Source organism: Loxodonta africana, chromosome 18 (assembly GCF_030014295.1).
Source record: "Loxodonta africana isolate mLoxAfr1 chromosome 18, mLoxAfr1.hap2, whole genome shotgun sequence".
NCBI lineage: Eukaryota > Metazoa > Chordata > Mammalia > Proboscidea > Elephantidae > Loxodonta > Loxodonta africana.
Window position 1 is genome coordinate 74,916,796 of NC_087359.1, and position 22,065 is coordinate 74,938,860.

Genomic DNA, 22,065 nt, shown 5'->3' on the forward strand with positions numbered 1-22,065 from the left:
GTGTCAGTGTCACATGGCCAGATGTGCCAATAGGATGCCAGCCATGTTCACTCCAGCTTGCTGAGATGCCCCATTCTCTTGCCCTGTTTCTGACCATTCCACTGACCTACTGTGGACCTTGCTCCAACAGTGCCCCTCTCACCCTGCCCCAAACCTTCCTGCAAGATCTAATGACCTCCAGCTGCCAAGGTTTTGTGCACCAGATGGTCACAGCAGAGTTCCCTGATATTACCTTGTGGAGTTGCCCCTTTGAACCTACTCGGGCTTTTGCTCTCAGTATACTGGGAACAGATGGCACAGCTCTTTGGGCTGGAGCACTGCCTCTGTGAAAGCACCCTGAGGCAGCCCTCCTCTGTCTGGTGAGCGTGGGTTGTCACAGTGTGACTTGAATTTCCTGAGGTTCACCTGCATTCACCTTTCTTCATGGTATTGTAGATATGAAGACCTGGATTACATTTATAATCAACTGAGAACCATCAAGGTGAGGGGCATGGCTGGGCTCCTGGACAAGCTTCAGAGCAGCTACTTCCCTGCTTTCAAGGCAATGTTCAGAGATGTTGCAGCAGGTGAGGACCACTAAGGGTTTTCACAAATACATTTGACTCAAAAAAAAATTTTTTTTTCGTGATGAATTGACTTCTCTTTCTGATTCCAGCACCTTCAAGTCCTTCTTATCTTCCAACCTAAGACAGAACAGCATAGTGGCAAGAATACCAAATCTAGGAATAGAAAAGCAGCTACTCTGTTCTTAATGTTTCTAGCTCCTCCGCTGTGTGACCTTGTGCAAATTCTCCTAACCTCTCTGAGTTTCAGTGCATACCATAGTTATGTAGTTATGGTGCACACACTTCCTATCTACTTCACTGGACAATTGTGAGATAATATAGGTGTGAGCACTTTGTTGTCTGAAAAGCACCATCCAAATGAATGTTGTTATCTATCACCGCTGGGGTTCAGGTCCCTCTGCCCCCGGCCCCTTGAGAAGTCTTTATTCCATTTCCAGGTCTGTTCTGCCTTTTTTCTGTTCCTACTGTCAAATGGAACTGCAGTTTCCTGGCTATCTGTGTACAAGACAAAATCGGTCCTGGCCAAAATTGAAAAGCCAGCAGGTCCATAATTAGAAGGAGGTATATTTTTTCTGGGTTCCCTTGCCCCTCTTCAGTGCACTTTGCTTCTTTCCCCCTTTCTTCTCTCAGACCTTCTCTTAGCTTCTCAGTTTTGCAGGTCAGAATGTGCTCTCAAAGATATTTGCATTTTCCTATGATTTAAGCTTAACCTAGTTTCCAAAACATTTCTTCTCTATCAGAACTCTTTCTTTAATTATAATCTCTTACATGAGTTCCAGAGCCTCAGTGGCAAAGTGAAGAGCTTAGGCTGCTAATCAAAAGGTCAGCAGTTCAAGCCCACCAGCCACTCATTGGAAACCCTGTGGGGCAGTTCTCTGTCCTGTAGGGTTGCTATGAGTCAGAATCAACTCCACAGCAAACAACAACAACATGTGAGTCCCTGGGTGGTGAAAACGGTTAACATGCTCAACTGTTAACCAAAAGGCTGAAGGTTCTAATCCACTCAGAGGTGCCTTGGAAGAAAGGCCTAACGACCTACTTTCAAAAAATAAGCCATTGAAAACCCTATGGAGCACATTTCTACACTGACACACATGGGGTTGCCATGAATCAGAGTCGATTCCACGACAACTGGTGACGGGGGTCCAAAATGTAAAACTAATCAAGCTGTAGCTCTTCTGTTGAAGAGAGGGGTGGGCTGGGCCCAGAGCCTGGACCTCCCTTTTCTGACTAGCACGGGATTTGGAGACCACTTAGCTGAAGGGATAAGTTCCAGTGGTAGAGTTTCCCACATCAGCTATGCGACAGATGAACTGTCATAAGTACCTGGTGTTTGAGGTCCTTCTGGTTCCCTAAAATCTCATCGGAGGAGGTCGTCTACTGGCACGTAAAGCTGGCTTAGAACCAGGTCTTTCTGGAGGCCCATTTACTGTTTCACTGAGGAATTCTGTAGCTCAGAGGAACCGACTATTGTTCTCAAATTGATACTTCGGTTCAATTGGGCAGGTATTTATCCCAAAGAGTGATATATGTATGTACCACTGCTGGTGTGAGGGATAGTCGTAGGGGGCATATGGTCAGATAGTTTTCAGATGTGTTAAGGGAGAACTCTTATTTTTGGCAAGTGATACCGATTTTCCATTTATAGTTGTGACTTACTGTTTTCATTCTGTATAACATCATTTAGTTAAAATTTGAGCCAATTTAATGAAAAGCATTAAGTAAGTAATAGTATAGGTTGTACATAGACCTGACAAATATCCTAAAGGCAGTATGCAAATGATTGAAGTTTGAGGCCCTGAAATAAAACAACATAGTAAAAGTATGTTTATGCATTGGTTACTTGGAGTTCCGAATATATTTTTCACATTAATAGATTAATAGACTCCAATGTCCACATGGATTAATAACTATAATAGATTAGGTTCCCCAGGTCAGCTTCAGAAAGTTCACTTTAGCAGAGGATATGCAGGCAATGAAAAGAAATTAGATAAAACAACACCATTATAATAGTACCAGATAAACACTACTATAAAATGAAAATATTTTTTCTACAACTCAATTATGATGCTAGAGAAAAAGCAGGTTTGATGAGAGGAATAAGGTACAGACTTGGGCAGGAATTTTGGCGGGCTCTTCTGAACACTAAAAATATCTCAGAGGCTGGCAATTAATTTTCTCATTGCAAATTTCATTTCAAATTTGGCTTTCTTTATCCTAGATATATACTACACACATTATTCTTATTACCCATAGAAAACCAAAATCTGCTGCCATCTAGTCAATTCCGACTCACAGCGACCCTATAGGACAGAGTAGAACTGCCCCGTAGGGTTTCCAAGGAGCAGATAGATGGTGGATTCGAACTGCCAACCCTTTGGTTAGCAGCTGTAGCTCCTAACCACTGTACCACCAGGGCTCCATATTTTTATTATCCTTATTAGTCATGATCAAGGTTGTTCTTTGGCTCACTGATGGATTTAAAAGAGGGAGGGGAAAAGATTAATGGACATGAATTAGAAGACAGTGGGAAATAAAGAAGGGGTTAAACAGGATATAGGAAAATGTATGGGAACGAGATTTTTTGAAGTGGAATACATTAAAAAAAAAAAGAAAGAAAAACCTTGGAAAACAGGAAGCAACAGTCCCCTTGAGGCAAAGAATAGGAGTTATAAAGACTGATCAGGAAATTATATTCTCTGGCCACTAGGGGCATGATTGGCATAGTACAGCCTGGTTGCCAGCCAAGGATGTTTGACAGGGGATATGTGTGGAGAACTCAGAGTTCAGTGGGTCACTGGAGCTGACCTGTACTGGTTTGTCCTAGCTCCTGAGAGCCCTTTGAATCCTCTCTTTCCAACTCGGCTCCTCCCACGCCCTCCTCCCCCCTGCGCTAAGTAAAGCCAAGGTAGGCTGACTTCTTCCCCCTGCAAAAATAGCAAACCTCTGCTATAGAAAACAACTTGGGAGGTCCATAGGTTGTTTTTTTTTTTTTCCCAGAAAACTAGGGCAAAGGTAACAACTCAGGGGCCCTCAATTGCTTAAGGGGGAAAAATGCCCTAGATTGTTGTTCTAAAGAACCAAGGCAAAAGACCACATAAAGGAACTCATTGCAACACAGATAGTATGTGTCAAGTGGTTAGAACAATGACTGGTGTGTTGAAATGGTTTACTAAATAGTGTCGTTTTACATTTCCTTTAGGGCGAGTGTGGACTGTTATCCACATTCTATAGCCAGGGACTAAGGTCATCAGCTCTAATACGATACCATGTGAACTACCTACACAGGAAAACCAGCCATTATAAAAACCGTCTTCTGGCTCATTTTGTTCCGTGAGCTTCTGCACTCCCTCTAAATTGCTATGCCCATATTAGTATCCAATGCTCCTAGTTTTCCTGCTTTCTCCTCCCACATACCAAGAGGTGACTGATCATAGGCCTCTCTCTTTCCTTGGCTGTGTTCAGAGAAGAGGCTAGGTGATGGTCCTGGCTTGAATATCAGCAGAACCTTGACGTAACTGGAGTGTGCTATTTCTGTAATCCTGGAGACTTCTCCTCTGTAAAACCTCAGTGAGGTTCTTTGTTCATAAATATTCATCAGATTACCATTTATCAAATGCCTGCTATTGTGCAGGCACAATGCTAGTTGTTTATGAAGGTTCCGCTTGTGTCACCTTCAATCCTCGGAAAACCAAAAAACAAAATAAAGCATACCATTGTGACCCACTGAGTCTTCAATGGCTGATTTTTCAGAAGCAGATTGACAGGCCTTTCTTCTGAGGCACCTCTAAGGGACTCCAACTTCTAACCTTTTGATTAGCAGCTGAGCATGTTAACTGTTTGCACCACCGAGGGACTCCTTCAACCTTCACAAAAAAATTTATTTATTTTGTTGTTGTTGAGAATATGCACAGCAAAATGTACACCAATTCCACAGTTTCTACATGTACCATCTAGTGACACTTGATTACGTTCTTTGAGTTGTGCAACCATTTTCACATTCCTTTTCTAAGTTGTTTGTCCCCCATTAACATAAATTCCCCACCCCCTGAGGTTCCTGTCTCATCTTTCGAGTTGCTGTCATCAATTTGATCCCATGTAGATAGTTCTTAAAAGAGCAGAATGCTCAAGGCAGACATTTTTTTACTTGTTAAGCTAAACTATTGTTTGGTTTTAAGAAGACTTCAGGGTACATTTTTTCTTTAAGGTTTAAAGATTATCTCAGGGCAATAGTTTTGGCAGTCATACAATCTTCGTGGTTTCAGGAAATCTGGAGTCCATGAGAATTTGAAATTCTGTTCTGGATTTTCACCCTTTTGATCAGGATTCCGCTATATAACCCTTGATCAAAGTGTTCAGTAATGGTAGCTGGGCACCATCCTGTTCTTCTGGTCCCATACCAAAGGAGGCAGTTGGTCATGGGGGCAATTCGGCATACATTCCATATCTTCCTCCTATTCCTGACTCTTCTTCCTCTGTTAATGTAGGCAAGCAGAGATCAATTGTTCTGCCTTGGATGGCCACTTGCAAGATTTTAATACCTCAGGCACTACGCAGTGAACTAGGAGGTAGAACAGAAGCACTAAATGTACTATTAGGTCAATTAACTGGGATGTGCCATGAAACTATAACCCTAGTCCTCCAAACTAAGAAACCAAATCCCACGAGGCTGTACATAAGCCACCTCAGCAGCTACTCTTTTGTTGTGTTGTAAATGTATCATACAGCTTTGCCAATTTAACTTTTTACGGGTGTACCACTTATTAACAGTAATTACAATAATCAGCTGTGCAACCCTACCCTTAATCAATGCAGTATTTCCAACACTATTAGCCCCCTTCTTTCCCCCCTCCTGCCTAGTAACCACTAATAAACTTTGTTCTCTATACATTTGTCTTTTTATATAAAAGAAATCATGCAATATTTGTCCCTTCGTGAATGACTTATTTCACACAGAATAATATCCTCTAGCTCCATCCATATTGTAGCGTATTATTCATGTGGCATGAATAATGAATCAAGAATTCATTTCTCCTGCTGGCTGAGTAGTATTCCATTGTACATGTGTACCACATTTTATTTACCCATTCATCTGTTAATGGGCGTTTAGGTTGTCCCTGCCTTCTAGCTACTGTGAATACTGCTGCAATGAACATTGGTGTACAAGTCTCTGAGTCTCTGTTTTCAAGTCTTTTGGTTATATACCTGGGAGTGGAATTACTGGGTCAGATGGTAGTTCTATGTTTAGTTTTCTGAGGCACTGCCACACTGTTTTCTACGGTGAAGGCACTGCCACACTGTTTTCCACAGTGGCTGTACCATTTTGTAGTCCCACCAGCAATGGATAACGGTTCTAATTTCCCGATATCCTTGCCAACATCTGTTATTTTCTTTCTTTCTTTTTTTTGTCTTAGTCATTCTAGTGGGAGCGAAATGGTATCTCATTGTGGTTTTGACTTTCATCTCTCTGATGGCTAATGACACTGGTCATGTTTCCATGTCGTGGCCATTTGAATGTCCTCTGGTGAAATGTCTACTCAAGTCTTTTGCCCATTTTACAATTGGGTTATTTGTCTTTTTGTTAAGGTGTTGAAGTTTTATATACATTTTAGTTATTAGACTCTGGTCGGATATATAGTTTCTGAAGATATTCTCCCAGTGGATAACTTTTCTTTTCACTTTTTTGGTAAAGTCTTATGATGAACAAAGCATTTTAATTTGTATGAGTTTCTACTTACTATGTCTCTTGCTGTTTGTGCTTTTGGTATTATATTAGATAATCCATTGTTAAAAGCTAGGCCTAACAGTGTTGCCCCTGCTTCTTTTTTCTAAGAATTTTAGGGTTTTAGTTTTCACATTTAGGTCCTTAATCCATTTGAATTTGTTTTTGTGTATGGTGTAAGACATGGATCATGCACCATTTATTGAAAAGACTTCATTCCTTGTCAAATGGACTTAGTACCCTTGTCAAAACCGTGTGTGGGTTTATTTCCAGACTCTCAATTCTATTCTATTGGTCTATCTGTCCATTGTTATATCAGTATCAGGCTGTTTTGATTAGTGTAGCTGTATCAGAAAAACCAAACCTGTTGCCCTCAACTCAATTCCAACTCATAGAAACCCTATGGGACACAGTGGAACTGCCTCACAGGGTTTCCAAGGAGCAGCTGGTGGATTCGAACTACTAACCCGTATAGTATGTTTTAAAATCAAAGTATGAGCCCTCCTACTTTGTTATTCTCTTTCTAGATTGCTTTAGCTATTGGGGCCTCTTGCCATTGCATATAAAGTTGAGGATTGGTTTTTCTATTTCTATAAAGAAGGCTGTTGGAATTTTTATCTGGATTGTGTTGAATCTATAGACCTCTTTGGGTAGTATTGACATCTTAATAAGTCTTCCAGTTCATGAACATGGAACATCTTTCCATTTATGAAAGTCTTCTTTAATCTCTTTTAGGAGTGTTTTATAGTTTTCATTGTAAAAGTCCTGGACATTCCTGGTTAGGTTTATTCCTGTGTATTTTATTCTCTTAGACGCTATTGTAAATGGAATTGTTTCCCAATTTCCCTTTCACATTTCTCATTACTGGTGTATAGAAACCCAACTGATTTTTGTTTAATGACCTTGTACTCTGCAACTTTGCTAAATTCCTTTATTAGCTCTAGAAGTTTTCTCATGAACTCTTTGGGATATTCTATATATAGGATCATATAATCCATGAACATGGATAATATTACTTCTTCTGCAATCTGGATACCTTTTATTTATTTTTGGTTATTTTTTTTTTTTTGTCTCATTTCTCCGGCTAAAACCAAAAACCTGTTGCCATTGAGTCGATTCCAACTTATAGCAACCCTATAGGACAGAGTAGAACTGCCTCACAGGGTTTCCAAGGAGTGTCTGGTGGGTTCAAACTGCTGACCTTTTGGTTAGTAGCCAAGCCCTTAACCACTGTCCCACCAAGGCTCCATTTCTCTGGCTAGGACTTCTAATACAATATTGAATAGAAGTAGTAAGAACTGGCTCCCTTGTCTTTGTTCCCTATTTCAAGGGGAAAGCTCTCAGTCTTCCTCCATGAAGTATAAAGTTGACTGTTGAGTTTTCTTATATGCCTGCCCTAAATGATACTGAGAAGCTTCCCTTCTATTCCTATCTTCTTTAAGGTTTTTATCAAGGAAGGATGTTGGATTTTATCAAATACTTTTTCTGCATTCATAAAGATAATCATGTGGTTCTTTTCCTTTGTTCTGTTGATGTGTGGTGTATTATGTTGTTTGACTTTCTAATGTTGAACCATCCCTGCATTCCTGGTATTCCACTTGGTCATGGTGTATGGCTCTTTTCTGTTGCGTTCTTTTTGCTAGTAGGTTGTTGAGGATTTTTGCATCTATATTCTTAAGATATTGACCTGTAGTTTTCTTTTCTTGTGGTGTCTTTGTCTGGTTTTGGCATCAGGGCTATGTTTGCTTCATAGGATGAATTAGGGAATATTCCTTCCTTCTCTAACTTTGGGAAGATTTTAAACAGTATTGGTGTCAATTCTCCCCTAAATGTTTGGTAGAATTCCTCAGTGAAGTCATCTGGTCGAGGACATTTTTTTGGTGGGAGGTTTTTGATCACTGATTTGATTTCTTTACTTGTTATGGGTCTGTTGAGACTTTCTATTTCCTCTTGAGTCATTTTAGGTAGGTTGTGTGCTTCTAAGAATTTGTCCATTTCATCTTGGTTATCTCGTTTGTTGCCATACAGTTGTTTATAATATTCTGTCATAATTCTTTTTATTTCTATTGGGTCAATTGTAATGTCCCCTCCTTCATTTTTCATTTTGGTTATTTGCATCTTATCTCTTTCTTTGTCAGTCTAGCTAAAGATTTGTCAGTTTTATTAATATTTTTGAAGAACCAACTTCTGCTTTTATTGATTCTATTGTTTCTCTGTTTTCAGTTTTGTTTATTTCTGCTCTGATCTTTGTTATTTACTTTCTTCTGCTAGGTTTAGCCTTAGTTTGCTCTTCTCTTTCTAGTTCCTGGAGTTGTCAAGTTAGGCTGTTAATTTGAGATCTTTCTTTTTCATGTAGGCCTTTATTGCTATGTTTCCCTCTGAGTACTGCCTTCACTGCGTCCCATAATTTTTGGTATGTCGTGCTTTCATTTTCATTTGACTCTAAGAAATTTGTGATTCCTCTTTTGATTTGTTCCTTGACCCTTTAGTGGTTTAATAGTGTGTTGTTTAATTTCCATATGTTTGTGTATTTTCCAGGTTTTTTTTTTTTTTATGTTATTGATTTCCAGCTTCATTCCATTGTGGTCAGAGAAAATACTTTATATGATTTCAATCTTTTAAAATTTATCTGGACTTACTTTGCGACCTAACATGTGGTCTCTCCTGGAGAATGATCCATGTGCACTGGAGTAGAATGTATATCGTGCTTTTTGGGGGGTGGAGTTTCTGTATTTGTTTGTTAAGTCTAATTAGTTTATACTGTCATTCAGATCCTCTGTTTGCTTGTTGATCTTTATTGACGCTTTGTCCAATATTGAAAATGGTGTATTGAAGTGGCAATACTATTACTGTGGCACTATTTTCCCTTCAATTCTATCACTGTTTGCTTTATATATTTAGGTTTCTCAATGTTGGGTGCATATGTATTTATGATTGTTAAATCTTCTTGATTAATTGACCCTTTTATCGCTGTATAATATACATCTTTATCTCTTCTAACAGACTTTGTCTTAAAGTCTGCTTTGTCTGGTATTAGGATTGCCATCCCAGCTCTCTTTTGCTTATCATTTCCGTGGGATATTTTTTTTTCTACCTTTCACTTTCAACTTTTTTGTGTCCTTGGGTTTAAGGTGTGTCTCTTGTGAGTAGCATATAGCTGAAACATGTTTTTTTTAATCCATTCTACCACTCTCTGCCTTTTGATTGAACCATTTAGTCCATTTATATTCAGTGTAATTACCAATAAGAAGTGACTTACTTCTGCTATTTTGTTATTTGCTTTTTGTGTGTCTTAAGCCTTCTTTGTCTTTGCCCTTTACTACTGTTTGTTTTTGTGTTTTGTTGGCTTATTGTAGTAAGCATTTTTGGTTCCCTTCTCCTTTCAATTTGCGTATGTTTTTATATATTTTCTTAGTGTTTACGTGAATGTTACATTTAAAAGCTTGTATTTATGACATTCTGGTGTAAGTTGGTACCAGCATAACTTTGGTGACGTATAAGTAATTCTCTGTCTATACCATTCCTCCCCGCAACTCCTTTCGTTGTTATCACTAATTACACCTTTATATTTTATGTGCCCTGTAACATAATTTTATCCTTGCTTTTTATATCTTTGTTATTATAAAACATGAAGGAGAAAATACTTAGAATCATCAAGCATGAATACTTTATCGCTAGCCCTTATACTTGTCCATGCATTTCCCTTTATTAGGGATCTTTCTTTTTATGTATAGCTTTGAATTTCTTTCTAGTGTCTTTTCCCTCCTGCCTATTTTTAAGTCTCAAAGAGGTCAAACGTGCCAAGGTCATGCAACTGGTAAGTGCCTGGGCCAGCATTTGAAGACAGGTCTTGTGTTCTTGTTCTAAAATATGTTCTCTGTCATCTATTTTGCATTGTCTCTGAGATATCAGCAGCAAAGTAATCAGCAAGCATTTATTGGGTGTCTGCTATGCACAGAACACTAGGCTGGGGCTGGAGGGACAGGAGGTGGTCCAGATTCAGGAATTCTGTAGACAACTCCGTAGCCCCTTGGTCAGGGTTCTCCAGATTTCACTATTTCCGCATAGGCATTAGGGTGTTTTCTGGAACCAGCCTCCTCATCCACTTTGCAGATCCTTCTCTTTCCAAGCACTAGTGCTCCAGGGTGGTTGTGTTCCTCAGGCAGGGAAGGGTGACCATCTCTGATTCCTTCCAGCTCTGACGGAAGCACAGGACATCCATGCTCATCTGATGCCACTCCACCGCCACCTGGAAACCATCCAGAGTGTGGAGTTTCCCAAGGTGAAGCCACGGCTGCGGCCTTTGCTCCACGTGGTCTGTCTGATTTGGGCTACATGCAAGGACTACCGCTCCCCAGGGAGGCTGACAGTGCTGCTCCAGGAGATCTGCAACCTTCTCATCCAGCAGGTTGGCCACCCAGGATTCCCAACAAACTCCCTGGGGTCTGGTTGGCAGCAAGTTGTAGGAAAGAGTACAGTGTGCATTTCTCAGGGAAATGATATGGTTCATGTATTTCTCACACTTGAGTTATTTTACTATCACAAGCCAATAATTCACAAAGACGTTCTCAGTAGTACTGGAATACCTGGGTGACCCATTCTTTCTTTCCCCTCTGCCTAAGACCAGCAGTGGGATGAAGGGTGGGAGTGGCGGATTTCAACCTCCTTAATGTTCTGTGTGGATGGATTGATATTAGATTGGCAGCTTAGCCCAACAATTAAGAATGCTGGCTGTGAAGTTAGACTATTAGTTGCTGTCAAGGAAGCTCCAAATCATGGTGGCCTCATGGATAACAGAATAAAATGTTACTGGTCCTGTGCCATATTCACGATCACTGGTTTGTTTGAATCCATCGCTTTGGCCATCATGTCAATCCATCTTGTTTAGGGCTTCCTTCACCTCCGCTTGTCCTCCACTTTGCCAAACATGATGTCCTTCTCCAGCGCTTGGTCCCTCCTGGCGATGCATCCAAAGTAAGCGAGTCAAAGTCTCAGATAATACTCTGTAATTCATGTGGTTTTCAATGGATGGCTTTCTCAAGTAGATCACCAGGCCTTTCTTCCTAGTCTGTTTTAGTCTGGAAGCTCCACTGAAACCTGTCCGCCACGGGTGACCCTGCTGGTGTTTGAAGTACTAGTGGCATAGCTTCCAGCATCACAGCAAAATACAAGCCGCCAGAGTACAAAAAAACTGTCAAACAGGTGGTAGGGTCTCAGAGTACCCTGTGCCAAATTCTGGCTTCACCACTTGTTAGCTGTGTGTGCCAGAGCAAGTTACTTGCCTGCTCTGGGCCTCAGTATCCTCCTCTGTACAATGGTAAAAATAAGAGAGCCTATCTTGAAGGGTGCCTGGGTGACAAGACCTGATTAAGGCATTTGAGGGCCCTAAGCACCAATAATCTCTGGTGCCCCCTTCTCTGTTTACTCACACATTCGAAGAGGATATGTGAGTTGTATATATACCTGTATGTGTATGTGTATATATGTCTGTGTGTTTGTGTGTGTGTCTTAGCTTTAGTTGGGGGACAGCCCCAGCAAGGAAAGACCCTCACTCTATGTCCTGGCAGATAATCCAAAGAACTGACATGTAGCCCTTTCCAGATTCATAAGTTTATTCAGGGAAATTTACTGACACAGGCAAGCAGCTGCTCTCCAGTGGCGGCCGGCTGGAGTATTTTCCGCAGCCACCTAGCAAGGGACCCAGGCTTATATACCATTCCAGTTGGGACCAAGGCTCATTGTTTTTCTCCCACGTCCTTGGGCAGTCAGTGTCCCCAGGGACGTCACGTCCAGGCCCAGCTGTTTTCCTTCTTGTTGCTAAGGCATTCCTCGGCCTTGGCCGCTGGCCCAGTCATGCTACTCCCAGCGTTGTACCGTAGCCCGAGTCCATCCCAAATTCATCCCCAGCATGGTTCAGGGAAGAGCAAAGCTGATTCCATTAGGAGGGGATGCATATAGCTAAATAGCGTTACCCTACAGCTATCCATGATGCAACTTCTTTTTAAATGTGACTTTAATATTAGCAACTGAATGCAAAAGTGGCATATGCCATTTTAGTGGAATGAGATGGACTGGATTATAAAATTTTTAGTGGGTATGGGGTACTAAGATTTTTACTATATGCCACATTTTCTCCACAGAAGAATATTTCACATTTTCTACAACAAAGAAAATAAGTCAGTGAACTTAGTTGTTTCAACAGTCAATGTAAAATTCTGTTGATCTCCCACAATGAAGAATTACAGCAAGAGTTAGACTGAACAGCCCACCCCTACCTCTTGTTTATTAAGAAAGTAACAGTATATTCCCAAGAGACCCACCAGATAAGGAGTTTCGGTTACACAGGAGGGGACCGTAGGAGACAGATGTCAACAAAGGTGTGGAAGTGGTAGGAGCTTCATAGCTTAAACAACGTCGTGCGTGGACACCCTCGTGACTCTGCGTGAACTTTATTTCTGGCCGGCACATTCTCACACACTGGAGCTGGAATTTATTTAGTGCCCTTCCAGTTCCCTTCTACTGTGGCACTTGCTTTTCCTTGTGTCCTGTCTGCTTGGCATCTACGAGTCTTTGCTTTGGACAACTGGTGCACCAGTTTTGTTGATGTCCTAAGCACGTGCTTACCTTGTTTATTGGTTAATCCGCCCCTTTGGGGTGATAGCGAGGCTTCAATGAGAAAGAACTCAATGCCTGTGAGCTGTTGAGAAATAGCTCCTTAGATTACACAGGGCTTGTGCCTCCTAGTTAGGGACTCTTTTAGCGCCAAACAGGGCAGCGTGAACCTCTAGGAGACAGAACCTAGGCTTAAGGAGTTTCAGGCGATCTTCGCCCAAATTGGCTTCTTTTACGTCCGAGGCAGCTTGACTCTGAGAAAACAGTGAACAAGTTTAAAGAGAAGCTTATAATAACTAACATTATGGAGCACATTGCAGGCTGAAAAATGCTCTAATGTACATGATCAGAGTTGATTTTCAGATGAACCCTGTGAGATGGACAGGAAAGGCCTTATTATTCTCTTTTTAAGATATGGGCTCAGGCAGGTGCCCTGGGTTGCCCAAAGACATTGAAACCAGGACTTGAACCCAGGTTGTTTGAATTCTAAACCAATGTTTTTCCATCACTCATGTTTATAAGTCAGGACCCTTGCTTGAAAGTGTCAGAAAACCAGCCAAAACTGGCATTAGTAGACAGGTAATTTATTGGCTCATATACCTTAAAAAGAACCACCAGGTGGTGCATATGGTTAAGCACTCAGCTGCTAAATGAAAGTTTGGAGGTTCGTGTCCACCCAGAGGCACCTTGGAAGAAAAGTCTGGCTGTCTACTTCCAAAATATCATCCATTGAAAACCCTATGGATCACAGTTCTACTCTGACGCACATGGGGTTGCCATGTGTTGGAACTGACTGGAGGACAACTGGCTTGTTTGTTTGGTGCCTTAAAAGTCCAGGGGTAAGGCTAGCTACAGGCCTGGCTTACTCTAGGGGTCAGATGCTATTATCAGGACCTAGTTTTCTCTACCTTTCTCTCTGGTGGCTGAGATGACTGCCCAACAGATCCAGCTTTACAGCTTTGGTGGGTTCAAGTCTCTTGAAGACAGGGAAATAATTATGGCCCAAAGAATGCTTGCACTTAAGTTGTTTTACTGTCACAAGCTAGCAAGCCACAAAAGGACACCTGGGAAAGAACATTTGCCCAGCCTCAGCTGGTCCAATAAAAATCTCATTGTGTTTCTTTGTTGTTGATTGGTCACTTGCACATCCCTCAGCCAATCCCTGTGGCTAGAAGGTTGCAAAAATTATTTGGCTTAAAGCAGGTTCCAGCCCACCTCTGGAACTGAATCTGGGGTCAAATATTTCCTGTGCTATTCCTCTGGTTCTTATTTAATTCAGAGTTGGTGCTGGCAAAGTTCTGTGATGTCACGCAATTGCTGCCAGACTCAGTGATGCTAATCTGTTTGCATTCCAGGCCTCTACTTATCTCAGCCCAGAAGACCTCCTGAGAAGTGACGTAGAAGAAAGTCAGAGGAAACTGCAAGTGGTCGCAGACACTTTGAGCTTCTTCAAGGAGGTGTTTAAGGACAGAAGGGAGAATCTTCATACCTACTTTAAAGAGAACCAGGAAGTGAGGGAGTGGGATTTCCAATCCTCTTTGGTCTTTGTGCGATTGGATGGCTTCCTGCGACGACTGCACTTGGTAGAGGTGGGTGTGCTCATTTGTTTCAGGTTCCCAGGTTCATACAGGCATAAGGAATCCAAGAATCCAAAGGAGAGAAAAACGAACATAGTGGCTAACCCTCCCCTGCTTAGAAGAATCCATAAACCCGTTGCTGTGGAGTCAATTCCAACTCTTAGCCACCCTGTAGTCCATAAGAAGGTTTAATAAGTAGTTGTCATTTCAATTGATCATCATGCAATGCTTCTACTAGTAGTTTAAGAAATTCTGGTCATAGACTGTTGAGGAAGAAGGCCCAAGGAATCAGTCAACTAATTCAATGGTTTTCAAGTTACCCATAGTTGGGTGGTCCAGTGATTAAGCGTTTGCTTGTTAACCAAAAGGTCGACAGTTCAAATCCACTAGCTGCTCCTTGGAAACCCTATTGGGTCAGTTTTACTCTGTCCTGTAGGGTCGCTATGAGTTGGAATGAACTCAGTGGCAATGGGTTTGGTTTTTTTTTTTTTTTTTTACATCTTTATTTCAAAAAAACTTTTACTAAAAAGTCCAGTAGGAAAAAACTGTAAGTGAACGGCTCTGGATGCAGTTAGGGCGGCCCCACTGAGCTGGCTGCTGTGAACTTCCCCTCCACTCTCCTACCATTGCGGTGGCTCCAGAAACCACAGAACTAGTGAATTCCTGGGGACGGAAATACAGCTTTTGTTTGAAGTTGTGTTTTTTTTTCCCAAACTATTTAAAAACTAATATGGATTTTAGCTTTAATTTCAGGGTAAGAAGACATGGGGTTTTTCTTCTCATTGTTCAGTCCTCCGAATTTGATATGGTTAACAGTTCTTTTAACACTTTACAGCTAAAATTTACTGATTGGACTTTGGGGGAGGGTAGTAGGCAAAATAAAGTGAAACACATACCTAACCTAAAACTCATTTGAAGGGTTCAGCGTCAAGTTCAATCTTAGGACAACAGACAAGGGGACCGAGAAGGAATTATAATCATGTTTTGAGCTATTATCAGCAGAGATTTGGATTGAAGAGAGGAGGTGTTTTGGGAAGGGGCCGTGATGAACTGGACAAACTGTGGGATTGTGAGGACAAGAAGATATGAGATTGAATCTGTTCATTTCAGTTCAAAAAGAATTTCCCGGGGGCGGAGCCAAGATGGCGGACTAGGCAGACGTTACCTCGGATCCCTCTTACAACAAAGACACAGAAAAACAAGTGAATCGATCACATACATAACAATCTACGAACCCTGAACAACAAACACAGATTTAGAGACGGAGAACGAACTAATACGGGGAAGCAGCGATAGTTTCCAGAGCCTGGAACCAGAGTACCAGTCAGGTACGGCACAAGCACAGAGAGCTGCTCCACCCCCCTGAACTAACCCCGGGAGGGGGACCAGCCGGTTCCACGGGCGGCGTGGGACGCAGCCAGTAGGAGAAGTCCCCAGGAGGCAGTGACTGATCTTGGAGCAGAAAGAGCAGCATCCGAGCCGGGGAAACGTCCCGCAGGGATTTGGACTGCACGCAGGTACGCCATAAACACGGAGAGTTGCTCCACCCCCTGAACTAACCCCGGGAAGGGGACCAGCCGGGTCACGCGGGCGGCGTGGGACGCAGCCGGTAGGAGAAGTCCCCGGGAGGCAGCGACTGGTATTGGAGTGGGGAGAACAGCGTTCCAGCCGGGACACTGGGTCGCGGCACAAGCACGGGGAGCTACTCCACCCATCTGAACTAACCCCGGGAGGGGGCCCACCTGGTTCACAGGGGCGGCACGGCCACGCGGCTGGAGAGACGAGAAGTCCCCGGGAGGCAGCGACTGATTTTGGAGTTGAGAGTGCACCGTCCCAGTAGGGGAGCCTTGACGCTGGGCGTGGGGCTGGAAGCGGAGGATCTGACCGTGACTCCAGCGGGCCAGACCCCCTGGGGGCAATCTCCACACAGCCAGCACACATAGGCGACGCGCCCGCGGGAATCTCAGATATAACAGTCATTCCAAGCAAGACAAGCAACTCTGGCTATATTCTAAGGGGCTACTCTCCTATCTCTCTGTTCCCTCCCCCACCCTCCCCAGGCGGCTTCATTAACATCTGAATAGCCTGAGCCAGAGGGAGAACTCTGATAGGGATCTGACTGCAGTTTTCTTTTTAGCGGATTTTCTGGAAAAACTAGTTTCCCAGTGATGGCTCGGAGACAACAATCCATATCAAACCACTTAAAGAAGCAGACCGTGACAGCTTCTCCAACCCCCCAAACAAAAGAATCAAAATCTTTCCCAAATGAAGATACAATTTTGGAATTATCAGATACAGAATATAAAAAACTAATTTACAGAATGCTTAATGATATCACAAATGAAATTAGGATATCTGCAGAAAAAGCCAAGGAACACACTGATAAAACTGTTGAAGAACTCAAAAAGATTATTCAAGAACATAGTGGAAAAATTAATAAGTTGCAAGAATCCATAGAGAGACAACATGTAGAAATCCAAAAGATTAACAATAAAATAACAGAATTAGACAACACACTAGGAACTCAGAGGAGCAGACTCGAGCAATTAGAATGCAGACTGGGACATCTGGAGGACCAGGGAATCAACACCAACATAGCTGAAAAAAAATCAGATAAAAGAATTAAAAAAAATGAAGAAACCCTAAGAATTATGTGGGACTCTATCAAGAAGGATAACCTGCGGGTGATTGGAGTCCCAGAACAGGGAGGGGGGACAGAAAACACAGAGAAAATAGTTGAAGAACTTCTGACAGAAAACTTCCCTGACATCATGAAAGACGAAAGGATAGCTATCCAAGATGCTCATCGAACCCCATTTAAGATTGATACAAAAAGAAAAACACCAAGACATATTATCATCAAACTCACCAAAACCAAAGATAAACAGAAAATTTTAAAAGCAGCCAGGGAGAAAAGAAAGGTTTCCTTCAAGGGAGAATCAATAAGAATATGTTCTGACTACTCAGCAGAAACCATGCAGGCAAGAAGGGAATGGGACGACATATACAGAACACTGAAGGAGAAAAACTGCCAGCCAAGGATCATATATCCAGCAAAACTCTCTCTGAAATATGAAGGCGAAATTAAGATATTTACAGACAAACACAAGTTTAGAGAATTCGCAAAAACCAAACCAAAGCTACAAGAAATACTAAAGGATATTGTTTGGTCACAGAACCAATAATATCAGATATCAGCACAACACAAGGTCACAAAACAGAACGTCCTGATATCAACTCAAATAGGGAAATCACAAAAACAAACAAATTAAGATTAATTAAAAAAAAAAATACACATAACAGGGAATCATGGAAGTCAATAGGTAAAAGATCACAATAATCAAAAAGAGGGACTAAATACAGGAGGCATTGAACTGCCATATGGAGAGTGATACAAGGCGATATAGAACAATACAAGTTAGGTTTTTACTTAGAAAAATAGGGGTATATAATGAGGTAACCACAAAAAGGTATAACAACTCTATAACTCAAGATAAAAGCCAAGAAAAACGTAACGACTCAACTAACATAAAGTCAAACACTATGAAAATGAGGATCTCACAATTTACTAAGAAAAACGCCTCAGCACAAAAAAGTATGTGGAAAAATGAAATTGTCAACAACACACATAAAAAGGCATCAAAATGACAGCACTAAAAACTTATTTATCTATAATTACCCTGAATGTAAATGGACTAAATGCACCAATAAAGAGACAGAGAGTCACAGACTGGATAAAGAAACACGATCCATCTATATGCTGCCTACAAGAGACACACCTTAGACTTAGAGACACAAACAAACTAAAACTCAAAGGATGGAAAAAAGTATATCAAGCAAACAATAAGCAAAAAAGAAGAGGAGTAGCAATATTAATTTCTGACAAAATAGACTTTAGACTTAAATCCACCACAAAGGATAAAGAAGGACACTATATAATGATAAAAGGGACAATTGATCAGGAAGACATAACCATATTAAATATTTACGCACCCAATGACAGGGCTGCAAGATACATAAATCAAATTTTAACAGAACTGAAAAGCGAGATAGATACCTCCACAATTATAGTAGGAGACTTCAACACACCACTTTCGGAGAAGGACAGGACATCCAGTAAGAAGCTCAACAGAGACACGGAAGATCTAATTACAACAATCAACCAACTTGACCTCATTGACTTATACAGAACTCTCCACCCAACTGCTGCAAAATATACTTTTTTTTCCAGCGCACATGGAACATTCTCTAGAATAGACCACATATTAGGTCATAAAACAAACCTTTGCAGAGTCCAAAACATCGAAATATTACAAAGCATCTTCTCAGACCACAAGGCAATAAAACTAGAGATCAATAACAGAAAAACGAGGGAAAAGAAATCAAATACTTGGAAAATGAACAATACCCTCCTGAAAAAAGACTGGGTTATAGAAGACATCAAGGAGGGAATAAGGAAATTCATAGAAAGCAACGAGAATGAAAATACTTCCTATCAAAACCTCTGGGACACAGCAAAAGCAGTGCTCAGAGGCCAATTTATATCGATAAATGCACACATACAAAAAGAAGAAAGAGCCAAAATCAGAGAACTGTCCCTACAACTTGAACAAATAGAAACTGAGCAACAAAAGAATCCATCAGGCACCAGAAGCAAACAAATAATAAAAATTAGAGCTGAACTAAATGAATTAGAGAACAGAAAAACAATCGAAAGAATGAACAAAGCCAAAAGCTGGTTCTTTGAAAAAATTAACAAAATTGATAAACCATTGGCTAGACTGACTAAAGAAATACAGGAAAGGAAACAAATAACCCGAATAAGAAATGAGAAGGACCACATCACAACAGAACCAAATGAAATTAAAAGAATCATTTCAGATTATTATGAAAAATTGTACTCTAACAAATTTGAAAACCTAGAAGAAATGGATGAATTCCTGGAAAAACACTACCTACCTAAACTAACACACTCAGAAGTAGAACAACTAAATAGACCCATAACAAAAAAAGAGATTGAAACGGTAATCAAAAAACTCCCAACAAAAAAAAGTCCTGGCCCGGACGGCTTCACTGCAGAGTTCTACCAAATTTTCAGAGAAGAGTTAACACCACTACTACTATTCCAAAGCATAGAAAATGACGGAATACTACCCAACTCATTCTATGAAGCCACCATCTCCCTGATACCAAAACCAGATAAAGACATTACAAAAAAAGAAAATTATAGACCTATATCCCTCATGAACATTGATGCAAAAATCCTCAACAAAATTCTAGCCAATAGAATCCAACAACACATCAAAAAAATAATTCACCCTGATCAAGTGGGATTTATACCAGGTATGCAAGGCTGGTTTAATATCAGAAAAACCATTAATGTAATCCATCACATAAATAAATCAAAAGACAAAAACCACATGATCTTATCAATTGATGCAGAAAAGGCATTTGACAAAGTCCAACACCCATTCATGATAAAAACTCTTACCAAAATAGGAATTGAAGGAAAATTCCTCAACATAATAAAGGGCATCTATGCAAAGCCAACAGCCAATATCACTCTAAATGGAGAGAACCTGAAAGCATTTCCCTTGAGAACGGGAACCAGACAAGGATGCCCTTTATCACCGCTCTTATTCAACATCGTACTTGAAGTCCTAGCCAGAGCAATTAGGCTAGACAAAGAAATAAAAAGTATCCGGATTGGCAAGGAAGAAGTAAAGTTATCACTATTTGCAGATGACATGATTATATACACAGAAAACCCTAAGGAATCCTCCAGAAAACTACTGAAACTAATAGAAGAGTTTGGCAGAGTCTCAGGTTATAAAATAAACATACAAAAATCACTTGGATTCCTCTACATCAATAAAAAGAACACCGAAGAGGAAATAACCAAATCAATACCATTCACAGTAACCCCCAAGAAGATAAGATACTTAGGAATAAATCTTACCAAGGATGTAAAAGACCTATACAAAGAAAACTACAAAGCTCTACTACAAGAAATTCAAAAGGACATACTTAAGTGGAAAAACATACCTTGCTCATGGATAGGAAGACTTAACATAGTAAAAATGTCTATTCTACCAAAAGCCATCTATACATTTAACGCACTTCCGATCCAAATTCCAATGTCATATTTTAAGGGGATAGAGAAACAAATCACCAATTTCATATGGAAGGGAAAGAAGCCCCGGATAAGCAAAGCACTACTGAAAAAGAAGAAGAAAGTGGGAGGCCTCACCTTACCTGACTTCAGAACCTATTATACAGCCACAGTAGTCAAAACAGCCTGGTATTGGTACAACAACAGACACATAGACCAATGGAACAGAATTGAGAACCCAGACATAGATCCATCCACGTATGAGCAGCTGATATTTGAAAAAGGACGAGTGTCAATTAACTGGGGAAAAGATAGCCTTTTTAACAAATGGTGCTGGCATAACTGGATATCCATTTGCAAAAAAATGAAACAGGACCCATACCTCACACCATGCACAAAAACTAACTCCAAGTGGATCAAAGACCTAAACATAAAGACTAAAACGATAAAGATCATGGAAGAAAAAATTGGGAGAACCCTAGGAGCCCTAATACAAGGTATAAACAGAATACAAAACATTACCAAAAATGATGAAGAGAAACCCGATAACTGGGAGCTCCTAAAAATCAAACACCTGTGCTCATCTAAAGACTTCACCAAAAGAGTAAAAAGACCACCTACAGACTGGGAAAGAATTTTCAGCTATGACATCTCAGACCAGCGCCTGATGTCTAAAATCTACATGATTCTGTCAAAACTCAACCACAAAAAGACAAACAACCCAATCAAGAAGTGGGCAAAGGATATGAACACACACTTCACTAAAGAAGATATTCAGGCAGCCAACAGATACATGAGAAAATGCTCTCGATCATTAGCCATTAGAGAAATGCAAATTAAAACTACGATGAGATTCCATCTCACACCAGCAAGGCTGGCATTAATCCAAAAAACACAAAATAATAAATGTTGGAGAGGCTGCGGAGAGATTGGAACTCTCATACACTGCTGGTGGGAATGTAAAATGGTACAACCACTTTGGAAATCTATCTGGCGTTATCTTAAACAGTTAGAAATAGAACTACCATACAACCCAGAAATCCCACTCCTAGGAATATACCCTAGAGATACAAGAGCCTTCATACAAACAGATATATGCACACCCATGTTTATTGCAGCTCTGTTTACAATAGCAAAAAGTTGGAAGCAACCAAGGTGTCCATCAACGGATGAATGGGTAAATAAATTGTGGTATATTCACACAATGGAATACTACGCATCGATAAAGAACAGTGACGAATCTCTGAAACATTTCATAACATGGAGGAACCTGGAAGGCATTATGCTGAGCGAAATTAGTCAGAGGCAAAAGGACAAATATTGTATAAGACCACTATTATAAGATCTTGAGAAATAGTAAACCTGAGAAGAACACATACTTTTGTGGTTACGAGGGGGGGAGGGAGAGAGGGTGGGAGAGGGTTTTTTATTGATTAATCAGTAGATAAGAACTGCTTTAGGTGAAGGGAAAGACAA

At 40.8% G+C, this 22,065-nt stretch overlaps 1 protein-coding gene across 1 annotated transcript in view; it reads left to right on the plus strand.

Annotated features, from left to right (window-relative positions):
- DNAH9 (dynein axonemal heavy chain 9) overlaps positions 1–22,065 on the plus strand; it is a 486,803-nt gene that overhangs the window by 11,801 nt on the left and 452,937 nt on the right. The window contains exons 4-6 of the mRNA XM_064271783.1: positions 436–566; positions 10,485–10,696; positions 14,256–14,489. Coding sequence (XP_064127853.1) covers positions 436–566; positions 10,485–10,696; positions 14,256–14,489 — 577 coding nt within the window. The remainder of the gene's footprint in view (positions 1–435; positions 567–10,484; positions 10,697–14,255; positions 14,490–22,065) is intronic.